Source organism: Manis javanica, chromosome 10, assembly GCF_040802235.1.
Source record: "Manis javanica isolate MJ-LG chromosome 10, MJ_LKY, whole genome shotgun sequence".
In the NCBI taxonomy this organism is placed as follows: domain Eukaryota; kingdom Metazoa; phylum Chordata; class Mammalia; order Pholidota; family Manidae; genus Manis; species Manis javanica.
In genome coordinates this window covers 67905235-67919755 of record NC_133165.1, presented here as the reverse complement: position 1 = coordinate 67919755, position 14521 = coordinate 67905235, and the positions used below count along the sequence as shown (strand labels likewise).

At 38.3% G+C, this 14521-nt stretch overlaps 1 protein-coding gene across 6 annotated transcripts in view; it reads right to left on the bottom strand.

Moving 5' to 3' along the window:
• Positions 1-1515: 1515 nt before the first annotated feature.
• The window catches only part of KCNMB4 (potassium calcium-activated channel subfamily M regulatory beta subunit 4), a 53297-nt gene continuing 40291 nt past the window's right edge, over positions 1516-14521 (bottom strand). For 2 of the 6 annotated variants that reach the window (XM_073215590.1, XM_017668516.3), the window contains 3 exons: positions 11568-11670; positions 9916-9991; positions 1893-2030 (listed from right to left, as the gene is read on the bottom strand). In XM_073215590.1, the coding sequence (XP_073071691.1) occupies positions 9929-9991; positions 11568-11670 (166 nt within the window). In that variant the 3' untranslated portion in view covers positions 1893-2030; positions 9916-9928. Of the gene's footprint in view, positions 2031-9915; positions 9992-11567; positions 11671-14521 lie in introns of all 6 variants that reach the window. The other 4 variants (XM_073215591.1, XM_017668519.3, XM_017668512.3 and 1 more) reach the window with 2 other exon arrangements.

Sequence of the window (14521 nt, the reverse complement as noted above, 5' to 3'; positions counted from 1 at the left end):
AGTTATGCATACACTTTGGGCCTAACTAGAGGTATTTAGTTAGTATAAATGTATGAGTATCAAACCGATATGTGAAAGCTCAGATCAGTTTATACCAATTTCCCTTTTCTCCAACACATAACATGCACACTATTGTTATCTACTCTCTGTAACCGATTAATCATAGGTTATTGGATTAAGAAAACAATGAATAAAGTAACTTCCTCTCCCGTAAAGTGATGCAAAGATGATGATTTTCTCTGATTCCCATTTTCATGTTACTGTGGTTCAGAGTGGCTCACTGTGTTGCTAAGACAACAGAAGTGCTGCAACTGAAAACTGGGATGGAAGTCAAGGCACTGAAGCTGCCTCAGCGGATGTCATAGTGTGTTCAAGGCCTTTTTCAAAGTGAAACCTGTAACACTCGAATTCGAAAAAAATTACCATACTCTTACAACACCCTTCTACTGAAGACTATGGCTCTCTTCAATACTTGCATTCTAAAATTAAGAAAACAGAGGTATGTACGCTAAAAGTCAGGAACTCACCATTCCACTAATGTTTCTTAGAGTCCTGAGCAAATAGCTGAGGGGTGCTTGTCCTTAAATTCCAATTTGCCCTTATTCTACCAGAAGTATATCTAAGACTATGAGAAGAAAGCAAAAAAGAAATGTGCTGTTAGGTGTTCCTCCACTAAAAATGTATGACTCATCTACACAGAAGGTTGATTCTACCTGGTAAATAAATAGGGTAATTTTGATATTCACTGAGCCCTGTGACTGATATTCGGGATTTGAGTTTGTGAGCAGATGGGAAGACACGTGGTCTCCTGATGCACCTTTGCTAAAGGCCCAGGAAGCTCAGTGGCAGCATAGATGTGAGCTGGGTTGCATCTCCAGGTTTGTCCAAGCAAACCAAACAACTGTGGCGATATTCTTATTCTAATGCTGAGAAAATCAGAGCGAGGACAAAGAAAATAAAAACAAAATGCTTGAACTGATTTTGAATTTTTCTTTCTGACTCGAAAGAGCGATGAAAACAGCATTTAACTAAGCTGAAAAGTGCCCTTCACATCATGTACATTGTATTGCACGGAGATAAAATCCATCAAAAATAACACAAACAGGTGAATGAAAGAGCACATGGCTCTTAGAGCTAAGACAGGCCTTGTTCAGAGTCATCTCCCTCCTCTCTTAGGAAATAATTTGGTGAAAAACAGTGGAGAGGCAAAGGCAAGTTTTGGAGAACACATTTTCCCGACCTTGGAGGGTCTCTTGTTGAAGAGCCACAGAAGTGACTGGAGACGGAGTTCACAGTGCAGTTTGCTTTTCAAGTAGGAACCAAGGGTACTTTTTGAAAGAGTAAGAGTGGTCACCTGCCGTAGCATGGCCCAGATCTATTAGGTTGTGAGGTCAAGACTTGTGCAGGAATCCTTGCCTCTAAGTAAAAGTTTAATCTAGCTGAATCAAGTGAAGCCCCTAAGACCCTTTTTTTTAAAACCCTGGTATTCTAAGCATTAAAAAAGGAAATAGAAAACACAGACAACTCTATTTTAATATTTCTAAGTAGCATAAATCATAATGGTTTGTATACTACACTGTACAAATATATGCTGTTACTTTCCAGGGAAAATTAACTTCTTACAGTTAAGTTTCTGAAATGGTTACTCCATACAGCTAAGAGCTTGATCCGTTAGCTATCGCTATGACACATGGAATACGATATACCAGGTTCCCAGTCTCCCAGTTCGGGCTGTTTCTGCTGCCTCTCGGAGCCCTCTCACGGCCCCTTCCACCTGCTGTGCCAGGAAACAGGTTCTGCAGGTAGACGTGTGCGGATGAGCACAGCTTCTGTGCTTTGCATTCCGCATGTCTACTCTCCTTTAAGAGAACTTGCGCTTCTTCATAGCTTCTGCCTTGACTGCTAGGCTCTTGGCACAGATGGTCAGGACCACAATGAGAACTCCCACCACAAATGTCACCAGGGGCCAGAGGAAGCAATGCAGGAGGACGATCTCATCATGTGTGCGATGTAGGAGCACATCATCTGGCCTGTAAGACAGTGGAGGGTAGGAGAGAAAGAGCAGTCAACTGCCTTGGCTTGGCATAGCTCTGCAACCTGAAGCTCAACGTGCTTTCTGGACCAAAGGGGGTCATCATCTTTAAAAGTGAAGATCTCACTCTGGTATAAATGATGTATTCTGAGGTTCAAATGAGAACTTTGAAAAGTTCTGAGGTTTTGAATCAAGTAATTGGTGCAAATTTGCATATTATTTTATAATGTAATTTACAGACTGCAGAATGTCAAAAGTGTAGCATTCTCTTAAGCTGTTATCTTCCTCCATTCTAAGTTGTTTAATATATTCCATTTTCTCATTCATTCCTTAATGTCTGCTAGTCAAAGTGGTTTGAATCAGTTTAAAAAATTATGGGTTGACGTTCTTCCACAAACCCAAACTAGATCCCAGTACTTACACTACAGGGGACCCAAGTGATCTTAATTCACAAAAAAAGTCAGTTAAAGTCATTGTTCGAGCTTAGTCAGAAAGACCTATGGTGTAGCCTTAGGGCTGACTCAAATTCACAATGTGAAGGCATTTACTAATGCACAGACAAGTAAATGGTCAGATTTAATGCATTTCCCATGCTTCTGGGTGGCATTAGCCATCATTTTAAGCCACTGACCACTTTCTTGGTAAATTTTCCAAAATTTAGAGATCTATATCTATCTTATCCATGTGGATTTCTATGTTCAATTCCAGCATTGGTCTCATTCATAGGAAGTGAAGGTGAGATGCATTCCACAAGCCATGATCTCCTACGTTTGACTGAGAAAGAGACCCTGGGAATTTAGCTTCCTTACAAGAGGTTTACATTTTGCAAGATATCCATTTCACCCACAGAAAGGTTTGTTCTGTTATACTACAGTAGCTGTGCCTCCTCTAGGAAAGGAAGAAAGAGACACAGAAAAATTAGTCCCGTTGCCCTCAAGAGCATCAGAGGCTTGAGAGTCCAGGGGCATCCACTTCACAGAGAGGGGCTTTCCTGAGGAGCTCTCACCCATCACAGCTCTCAGAATCTAACACAGATTTTCCCAGAAGACGAACAAAGAATGTTGGGTATTTCTCTCTCCTACCTGTAATGGAGCCATCATGTGGCATTAACAAAAACAGTTTGGCAGATTAGCTTGGAAATGACATAATCCTTGTTTTTCTTTGTGCAAATCACTTCAAATTTTGCTCATACGGTGAGATTTCTATTGACACTTTATTTCATAAAAATTGTACTAAAGGACTGCGGAGTAGCTGTAACAAAGGAAAAGCATTCCAGCTTGCAGAAGTTACTCCTTTTTCTGAAGTCCTGTAGTGACCTATTAACTTGTGTTGGGCTTGGGCTACCATTAATCTGTATTATTTATTAATGTACATGCCTTTTTTTCCTGTAAGGCCCTTGACTTTGTCACTGTCTATTACTCTATACATAGATGTTGCTAAAGAACTGCTTGCTACTGATGAAGCGGAACCTGTGTCTGTTGCAGCCTTATAATTCATGAACATTTCAAGAAATTTCAAGCCTTGACTGTAAAAAAGCAGAGGCTTAGGTCCAAAAATAGTCAGGGCACAGTATAGTTTTAGTCATATTTTGCAGTCTTTGAAATTCCGATCTCCAGTACCGCCACGATTCTTTTTCTGGTTATGAGCAGTCAGATTTCTTTACCTAAGTGTGCCAGGGAAGGTAAAAGCTGTCTCTGGATGATCCACCTTTCTTTCTCCCTTCCTTTCCCCTTTTTCTTGGATTGGTACAAAGCTGAACTAGATTCTTTATTAAACAGGTTGAAGGTATGCAATAATGTGAATGTACTTAATTAGCAACATGGAATTGGACACTTATAAATGGTAAAAAATAGTGGGGAAAAAAAGCAGAGGGGAATACATGAGGAGAACTGACTTGTATTTTAATTAATTTGCATGTCATTTACATAAGTTATGTGTTTTGCAGCTAATTTTCTAGTAAAATGTTCAGTGAGAATCCTCTTCTGTGTTCCTTCTCTAGTCACTATAGCTGATGTTGAATCCTTTACCACATTTACTAAAACAGAAAGAGTAAAAAGGAGAGAGAAAATAATGGGAAAATACTGGACCCAGATATTATTTAGAAACTTCTTGGCATTCCACTCCCTACAAGAGCCCTTGTGGCAACGCTTTAATATTTCAAGACAAAACATCATTCACTTGGGTAAGCCATGTTGCATTTATTATCACTTCAAAAGCCTTCTTTGAGATGTAAATATATTATATAAAAATGTTCACATTTCTTCATAAATAATGTGTATTTCTGTTTCATAGAATCCTAAGATGCCCCACAGTCTCCTTCAATGGGAATGAAGGGTAGCAGAATATGCCACTTTCATATAAAGATTATTCTGAGCTCAAAGCAACTGAAAAGAAGCAGATAAAAGAAAAGCTTCTGATCCTCCACCTATTTGCCTAAAACAGGACATAATTTTGTGAAAATGTCCCTCTTCCTCTTTCTACAAGAAGGAACAGAAGTTAATCACTGGAGAAAACTCTAGACCCTTATCAACACAAAGATGGCACCAGAGGAATCTGTATTACAAACCTTACTACCTCTTTACCTTTCATTATATTCCCCATATACTTACTTTTCTACAATAAGCTGCCCTAGAGACTCAAAGCCCTTTTCTTTTGTCTTACTGGTTCTCTAAAAATTGGTTGCTTTTTAAAAAAGATTTTATATAAGACCAAGGTCTAACCACCTCTTTGTTACTCATCACTGAGTGCTCATGTGCATACACGATGAACACGTTAATAAACTTCTCTGTTTATCTGTTTTTTTCTCTGTAATCTGTCTTTTGTTCATCAGTTTAAAGCACCCCAGCCAATGTACCTAAGATGGGTAGAGGAAAAACAGGCTTTCCTCCTAGACAGGAAAAAAATTATTTCTGTGCACAGTAATGCTTACATTCATCATTCACAGCATTTACTGAGATTATCTCTAAATTGATCCTTGTGACATAATTAAAGTCTGGTTCATTCAAACTAAGCATTTAGTGCCTTGACTGAAGGTATTCCCCTGCCTCAGTTTCCTCCAATTTTATCAGGTAGCCTTCAGATAGGTTAGCACAAATTATCTGCAAAGGAGTCTGGGCTTAGAATTTAGTTTTCCATAATTCCAAAATGGTGGGACTGAAGAGAAACTTAAAAAAAAGAGTCACTATTTTTGGCATTTAGCAAACTGGGTAGGTGTCCTAATGATATATGAATATGATGTAGTAAAATCAGGATGGGGATGAGGAAGTAGGCAATAAGCCAAAAAGGGATGATTACTCTGTGTCTGAGGACTTCAAACAAGTAAAAAGGAATTTCTATGGGAGTGTGTAGAAACATGAGTAGAACTCACTTTTAAACCATGAGGGAGTGGTGAGAAAAAAAAACAAAGAGTAAATACTGTGGGTACCCTTAGGAATATTTTCCTAAAAGTTGGCCCAATATGAATTGAGCTTTGAAAGGATATTGTGATAATAGAAGTTAACATTTATTAAGTGCTTCCTACCCTCCAAGTGCTCTCTGGCAGGACATTTAATCTCACTTGATCCTTAAAATAACTCTGTGCTGGACTCATTTTTAATTGTCATTTTTCAATGAAAGAAACTAAGGCAAAGAAAGATCAGTTTGCCCAACATTCCACAACTTAAAATAACAGTTATGTGAAACCATATTCATATGATTTTTAAACCTGTGCTATTTATCCTCCACTAGTTTGTTGCAAATTCACATCACCTCTGGTGTTGGCTAAGATGTACCTTCTTGAGTTTCAACTCCTGGTTGACTATATCAGAATCTGAGGTTGTGGGGTCCAGCAATTTGCACTTAGGAGAAACTCCTTGGTGATTCTAATACATAATAAAGTTTCAGAAGCACTGTGTAGAGTTCTAATGGTTAAAAAAAAGATGGTGTGAAACACGAAGCTACTTAGCTGACTATTTCTGAAATTGCCTGAGTCTTATGTCCAGGTCATTTCCATGGCCTCTACATACTCTTGCACAGAATGTGCACTACACAGAGGTGCCCTGGGATAAGATAGGTGGAGAGCAGGGGGAAAGTAATGCGGGCAAGGGAACAGAGGGTGGAATACAGACCCTGATGCTACATTTTCCCAGGGGGGACCCTTTGTTCTAATTGGCACAAAGGCATTCCATAGGCTGGCAGACCTAGTTACAGCAGATAAAAAGACAAAGATTTGGTGTAGATCTTCCTAAATATAAAAAATATGTTCTCTTTGACTTTGTTTCACCAAATGAGATTTCTTTCATCCCCAAATGCTTGTTCTGTAGGCTAAAAGGGAGAGAAAATGGTGACCTTTATTTGAATGGGCTGGAAATTTTCTTAACTAATTCATGTAAAAATATGAACTGCATTATAATTTACTAGTATCACATGATGGTAACTGTACCAATCAAGAGACAATACGGTCTACTTCAAAGTACTTTCTTTATGAGATCCTATAGGAAATAGAAATTTTTCTAAATTTATCATCACAAGTATTTGTAGAACGTAGATTACAAGGAAGTTAAAATTTTAGCCCACTTGTTGCATGACTATATGACTTTTTTGTGCCAACCAGACCCCTTATGTTTTGTCTTACTTTCCTCCCATGTTTCTAATTTAGCTTGCTAAATTCTATCAATCCTTAGAGCACCCATTAAACCTATCTTAAAATAGGCATATATCAATTATCTATATTTACATATCAGGTATACAATAAGCCTTGGAAACTGTTAGTTGTCAAGCTTTACCCATAATTCTATGAGAAATAATTTTTTACTACATCATTACAGGAATTTGCACTTATGTACTTTGATGAAATTTTATTCTAGAGTCTACAAATGCTTCATCATTATCACAATCATGAAATAATTCTGCAGGCATAAGGCCAGTCTAACATGCTGGGCCTGTGGTATAGTAGCATAGCCAAATGACATTAAAAAAAAAAGTAATGATTTCATCCCCCAAACCTTTTGAAATGGTGTTATCTATTCCTGCTCTAAGCCTTATTGTTTATAACATGACCTACTTTTAAAAAGAATCTGAAGCAGATAACAATAAAAATAAAAGACTTAAATACAATAAAGTCCTTGAATTGACAGTAAAGAGCAAGCACAATGTAATTAGGAAAGGAAAAAAATAGAAATCCCAGGCTGAGGAAAGCTCCTGCTTTTAGCATAAGTGCAGTTTACCTCTGAGCATCCCAGCACCCAAAGCAAAAAGAACAGAGAGGAGTTAACAACGACCATTATACAGAAAAGCAAGCCTGCTAATTTATCAGAATAAACTTTTTGCTAGGGTAACCTCGAAAAACTAGATGGTGTGTATTTTTACAATACATAGTATGCAGTGTTACAGTGTAACACATTTAAAAGGCTCTTAATAGCAGTTTACAAACCTAGCGAATGAAATCAGTTGAAGGGGTTCTACAATACTGATTTCAAGGTCTCCGATCTACTGAATCTGCCTGAGGTTTTAAATTTTCCAGGTGATGCTGACAATCCTATCACACTGACTTAACACATTTTAAATATCAAGTGTATCAGCTCGGTTTTGGCAAAAACTGAAGAGTAAATCACTGAAGACTGAAATCACTCAGGAGCATTTGATGTTAGTGGTTGAAAGGAGAGTCTTCTGTCAGGTTAGATTCCTGACAGAGAAGTGACACAATGTATTTTATGATGAAAAACAAAGAAACTAACAGGATTCGCTCCCAGATAACTCTGTCTACTTGGAGCTGGGTTTCAGACAGCCTTTGAAAGTTTTCTATAAAAGTTTCAAAAGTATTAACAAATATTTCATTGAAATGCCACACAGGTGAGAGGCAACTACCTCAGACAAAATTTTCAGGCAGGAATTGCTGATCACTGATATCTAATCTAGAACACTGATGCTAACATTATTAAATTTTTGATTTTTAGCAAGACTTAATGCTATGGGCTTTCTAGAAGGTGACCGAATTAAAGTGCGCCCCATGACGATACTGACTTGATCTACTGATTAATGATTTTTAAGAGATTACAAAAGTTTTTTTCTACCAAAAAATGTTGAAGATTGGCTGATAAAAACATTGAATTTGGTTTTGGCATAATTAAGCAATCCTTACTGAGAATAATTAGCCAGTGCATTAAATTACTGTTTGAAGCAATCACGAGACCTTTGTCAAGTGGAGAGGTAAGTATGCTTGTCTTCCTACATGACCACAGGAAGGTACCAGAACAGCTAATAGAAGCTGTTATCGTAGGCACTGCAGTAGGAAATTAGGGACCAGAATGCAGAGCTCCTTTGCAATGTTTTTGATGTTGATTTGCTCTATTGTGAGCCCATTTCTTGCCCATTCAAGTTCAACAATGATGTGGTGATGAGAGCTTTTAAAAGTTTGAGAGTATTATATCAATATTGTGGCTTTGCTCTGCAAGATGGTTCCTATCTGTGGACTGAAAGGCTGATATTATAGATCTGTAAATTTTATAAACATCCTTCATTTTCTTAACTATTTTCACCAATTAGGTGAACTTAAAGAGTAGTAATGTTTAATTGTATAAGACTTGTTCCTCAAGCTTGCCTATTCTTCAAGAAGGAAATTAAATCAAGACCCAAACCTGCAGTTTCTGGAGAGAAAAATTGCATTCAGCTTTGGCAGGATATAGAGCAAACTGGCAGTTTGCTTATTTTGGAGCAGTAAAGGGATGAATTAATTATAAATAGGAAAGGTTATACCTTAAGTCCACCCTGCTGGCGGGTCTGAAGTAGCCTTGCAAGCATAAGACAGTATTTCAGAACATGAACTTGAATTTGCCAAACCTGGGTTTGATTGAATACAGGCTTTACAACTTGCTAACTCCACGATCTTAAGAAAATAATCACTCTGCGTCTTAATTTTTTCATCTGTACAATGGGGATAATATCCATCTTACAGGGTTGTCCTCTGGAATAAATGAGATAATGTAAGTGAGGTGCTTAGGCAGATGGCTGCCTAATTGTGAATGTTCAATATTCCTTAAGGGACAGTAATGGTAATGATTATCATTACAAATTTGGGGCTCACAATTCAGAAAATGATTTTAAAATGTTGGCAGTAACATATCTCTTACAAATGTCTTCTTCAATCTAAGACTGTCAGGCTGAAGTCACAGGGAATTCCTTTGATCAAATTCTTTAAAGTAGGAAGGTTAGGAAACAGAATAGATTTAGCAAACAAATGATTACTTCCAGTTCTAATAATACATGCATCTCAGAGATAAGTAAGAACAAAATAATTCAGTAATTCCCTTGACTGGGAACACAAATAGGAGTTATCCCCTAAATTTATCCCACAAGCCATCATTTAACAAGATTAAATTATTATGGTGGTTGGGCTTAGCAAATGTTTTCCTACCTATGAAGATACTATCCCCACAGATGCAGCCCAGACAAATCATTGCCTCACCCCAAGTCTCTGCAGGTCTGGGCTCCCAGAGGAACAAACTTCTTGTAAGATTTTATTCATGCTGGGTGGGAATTATTTTTATACACCTGTCTGGTTTTCCCAACCTGATTCTAAGACCCCTGAGGTCAGAGATCTAGTGGATAATCCCTGACTGAGAAAATGTCTCCTGAGTTCTCAGAAAAAAAAAAAAAAAAAGAGGGATTGTCAATACTTGCAAGCCAGGAGAATGCTTATGACTTTTTGTCTTTAAAAAAAAAGCAAATCAATGAACATTTTATCCTAGACTCAGCTTGGCATGAAAAGGTTTTACTGATTATATATCTGTTGTTCTTCCATTGGAAAAAAATGGGAAGAGACTTTTTAAACCACCTAGATATTCTTTAAGATCACACCTAAGAAACTGCATTAAATTTACATGAAATCCCTTTCCTCTTGTACTCACCTCTGCAAGCTGTTCAGGAAGAGGCACCCGTATCAGTAACTGAATGGCCAAGAGCATGACTTTCAATTTGTTGATTCTATCAGAGTACAGAAGGATTTTGTAAACTATATGATAGTTTTGTCCAGCAATTTCCTGGAGCTCTTCTTAAGAAAAGTATTACCATTCTTTAGGGTAATTTGGTCTATGGTGTCTCTGAGTTACCAGATAACTTATTTATTTCACACAGGGCTGTGTTTTCTGGCCTAAGTGCTTCAATCTGAGGTTTAAGCAGAAATAAACTCGCAAAAGAAGCTGTGTAAATCTCCTATTTGAGACAGGCTGTTTTCAGGGTAGTTCTCACCAGTGTACCTACTCTGTAGTTCTAATTTTAAAGTGAAAATCTGATATCATTTTAAATCAGTATGGGAAAGATAAATTATTCAATAAATGGTGTTGGGACAATACTGGTCATTTGGGAACAAAAACATTGGTTACCCATCTTATTCTTCAGGAAGGACAGAAGGGAGAAGGGAGGGAGGGAGGGAGGGAGGGAGGAAGGAAGGAAGGAAGGAAGGAAAGAAATTTTAGAGCACCTGAATTTTTAAAAATAAGCTTGACATGAGAAAAAAAATGCCTTCCTAATGGTTTTCTTTTAATAAGTATGTCCCAAATATTCTCTTGGACTTACTTATATTAAGAAATCATTGTTTATCAGAAATTAAAATTTAACTGGTGTCTTGTATTTCAATTTGTTAAATTTGGTGACCCTAATTTCTAAGGAAGACATGAAATGCAGAAGCTACTAAGAAAAGATGGATGATCCAACTATAGAAATGTAAACTCTTTTACTTACAAAAAATTTTCACAAATACCTGTAGGCAAAAATAAAAACAAACAGCTGATATTCTTACGAAAAGATTCTCAATTTCATTCATGAACAAAAGAAAAGCAAATTAAAAACAGGATACCATTTTTTAATGTAGCAAATCTGCAAAAATTAAAGATTGATAATACTAAGCTCTGGAGTGTATGCGGGGAAATGAGAACTTTTATGTAAGTTGGTACAACTTCTTTTGAATGGTTGTTATTATCTATTAAGCTTTAAAGGGGTATAAGTTTTGACTCAGCAATTTTACTTCCATTAATTTACTCTTCAGATATATTTTCCGTGAAAAAAAAAATCAAAGGTAATAGGAAAAGCTTTTTTTCTGCTAGATTAAAAAATATTAAAATAGGGGCATAAATTGAGATACTTTCTTTTCCTTCCAAATTTAAAACTCTATTCTCAGAAGCACTCGTCTGTTCTACTCAAAAGCTTCCCTGTACATCCTGTTTTCAATTTTTTAGTCATCCTGCCAATTTTTGTGGATGGACCACTATTACAGCTGCAATGCCTACATTTATTTCAAAGCATTCATGTAATAAGTAACAAAAATCTGCTGTCTCAGTCTTTGAGTAAAGGCCACATGATGGTCAACCATTTTGTGTGCATGTTCTATTTATGCGTTTTCCAAGGAAATCTCACTGGACTAAAACATGGCAGGATCTCAAAGAGAAGTGGAGAACCAGCTAAGAAAGAAAACAAGACTGGACTGGGATTTCTTCAAAAAGATGAGGTCTGAAAGGCCCTATAAGAAGGGATGGAAGGAGGGCACAGGGCCGGGGATGCATACCTGGTGTCGTGCGCCGGTGGGAACGCCACCAGGAAGGCAGAGCGCAGAGCGCCAGGCGGCTGGTGAAGAACACCGCTCACAGGTAACGGGCCACAGAGAGGTGCTTAAAAGAAGACTCATGATTAATCCAATTAATCCAATTGGATTAAGCCAATTAATCCAAATTGAGGCTCTCTACTCAGGACAAATGACACGGTGTAACACAGAACCCAGAGCTAATCAACTCTCATCTGTCTCATCTCCATGCAGGAAACAACTTTCAGGCTGGAAATCACAGCCCAAACAGGACAACTGAAAGCCAGCATAGAGAGACAACAGTTCTAAGACATTTCCTTTGCTACACAAAAACCTCCAGGCAGGGAATTCCTAATTCCAAAGCAGGAATGACCTGACTTTCTTTTTCTCATTAACGTGGAAAAAACATTGCCCTGTGAAATTTTCATCTCATCGTGGTGCTTTCTTAAACACCAGATAGCCTCATCCGTCCCACAGGGACCTGTGGGCCCCCTGGAAGAACACCGGATTTTCACAAGAGAGTGGGTGGCAGCTCTGACTCTCCACTTTGGGCAGGTCACTCATCTCACCAAGCCTCAGATTCCTCATTTGTAAAACAGGATATAAAACTTTTATTAGGACGTCAAATGAAGGTATAGAAGTGCAAAGTTCTTTTCTACAAAACCATACCCAGCATAGATGGCCTCTGTGAGACTATATACATAAGTCTCTGCCACTGGTTCCTGGCACAGAGCTCCTAAAACTCATGTAAATTCCTCAGTGATAAGAGCACTAGGAGTTTCTTTCAAACGAATGAGGAGACGCTAGGTGGGCCCCAGAAGGACCAAGCCATGAGGAGAAGCTGGAACTTTCAGCCCTGCTACCCTCCCCCACCCCACCCAGTTCCCTAGAGTGGGCCTGGCAGGAATAATTGCTCGTGCCTACGTGAGAAGGCCTTTATACAATCCCAGGGGACAGGGTTCAACGAGCTTCCAGGTTGGTGAGCACATGTACCTCGGGAGGGCGACACACCCCAGCTCCATGAGGACAGAAGCTCCGGTACCCGGGGCCCTCCCAGACCTCACCAACTTTATCTGGATGTTCATCTGTATCCTTTACCTTATTTTTTAATAAACTGGTAAATGTGTTTTGCTGCATTCTGTGAGCCACTCTAGCCAATTAATCCAAATTGAGGAGGGAGTTGTGGGAACCTTCAATTTGTAGCTCAGCTGGACAGCAGCTGTGCGTAGCCTGGGATCTAGTACCTGGAATTGGCATCTCCAGTGGGGTGAGAGCAGTCTTGTGGGGCTGAGCCATCACCTGTGGGAAAGGACACTAGCTCTGGGTAGACAGTGTCAGAAAAGAATTAAATTGTAGGACACTCAGCTAGTGCAATGGAGAATTGCTTGGTGTGGAAAAAACCCCCCACTTTTGGTGACCAGAAGTGTCCACAGTGAAGGGCTCTGTGTGAGGAGCACAGAACCACAGGAGACAGGCTGAACTGAGTTTCTCCAATACAGCCTCAAAGTTTCCTGACCTTGGAGAAATGAACTTGTCAACCCCACGGAACATAACACAAAACCAGAATCTTTAAAAATCTGTGGCATTTTCAAAGCTTAGAATTGCAGAGCAGATAGACATTCATTGTAAAAATCTGTTGCACTTAGACCTACAAATGACCTGTATGGTTTTACTGCCACTCTAATAAATTTAGTGGCTTGAAACAACCCAAACTTACTCTCTTAGGGTCCTGGAGGTCACAAGTCTGAGGTCTGAGTCACTGGGCCAAAGGTGTTGGCAGGACAGATCCTTCTGGAAGAAAATCTGTTTCCTTGTCTTTTCTGACTTTTCAACATGTGAAAATTCTGTCTCCATTATTAAATTCAGAATTTAAAAAAACATTTGAAGAATAGTCAATGGAGAAAAAGTTCAGAATGATCAAATTTATGATGTGGCATAGGATTGAGGTTTTCAATATTCCTTGGTTCCTGGCCCCTTCTTGGCTTCACTCTAACCTCTTCCTTCCATAGTCAAATCTGCTACCACTCCTCTCATCTCCTATCTTCCTTTTATAAAGACACTGTAATTACATTTAGGGCCTAGCTTCATCTCAAGACCCTTTACTTAATCATATCTTCAAAATCCCTTTTGCCATAAAAAGCAACCTAAGGTAAGAAGGTCAGGTGATGTAAATCCACGAGGACTGGAATACAGACATCTTTGGGGGCTATTAGTTAGCCAACCACACTACCACTAACTGTTATCCTATATTATTATACTCCATTCTCTACTAATACAAGTTTTCTATCCTGTTCCCAGTCATTCAGAATTAAATCAACAGAAACATCTAGAAAAACTAGATAATAAATTCTTTTCTATTAACCCAACCTGAGTTATAAAACAATATTTACTTTTTTCAACACCTGCCCTTTTCTGATATAGGCATTTCCATATACGAAACACATCTGCCCAAAAGTATTAGAAAACTCTTCTCTTTCCTCCAGCCACACCATTTTCCTACATTTGCCCACTTGGAGTTCCACTCTTCCCCCACGACCCACTTCCTAACCACATTATTAATGCAGCCTCAAACATTTCATGTAATACTCCATTGTAATCCTTTCTAAGAATTGCCACCTTATTTTCTATTTCTGTTTCTTTTTGTTGTAGTGACATGTCTTTGCTATTTCATTTTCAAATTTATTCCTTATTAAGTGGGTCTAAAGATTCTCAAGATTGTTCATGAAACAGTATGTCACCAATAATTCCCCACATTAAGTTTAAACTCAATCCTATGCCACATCATAAGTTTGACCATTCTGAACTTTTTCTCCATTAACTATTATTCAAATGTTTTTTTTATTTCTGAATTTAAAAACCGAGATAATTTTCACCTGGGGAAACAGAGGTGGTAAAGTGTAGAGTTTGATCAGATCTTCACATCATTTTAATGCTGTTGA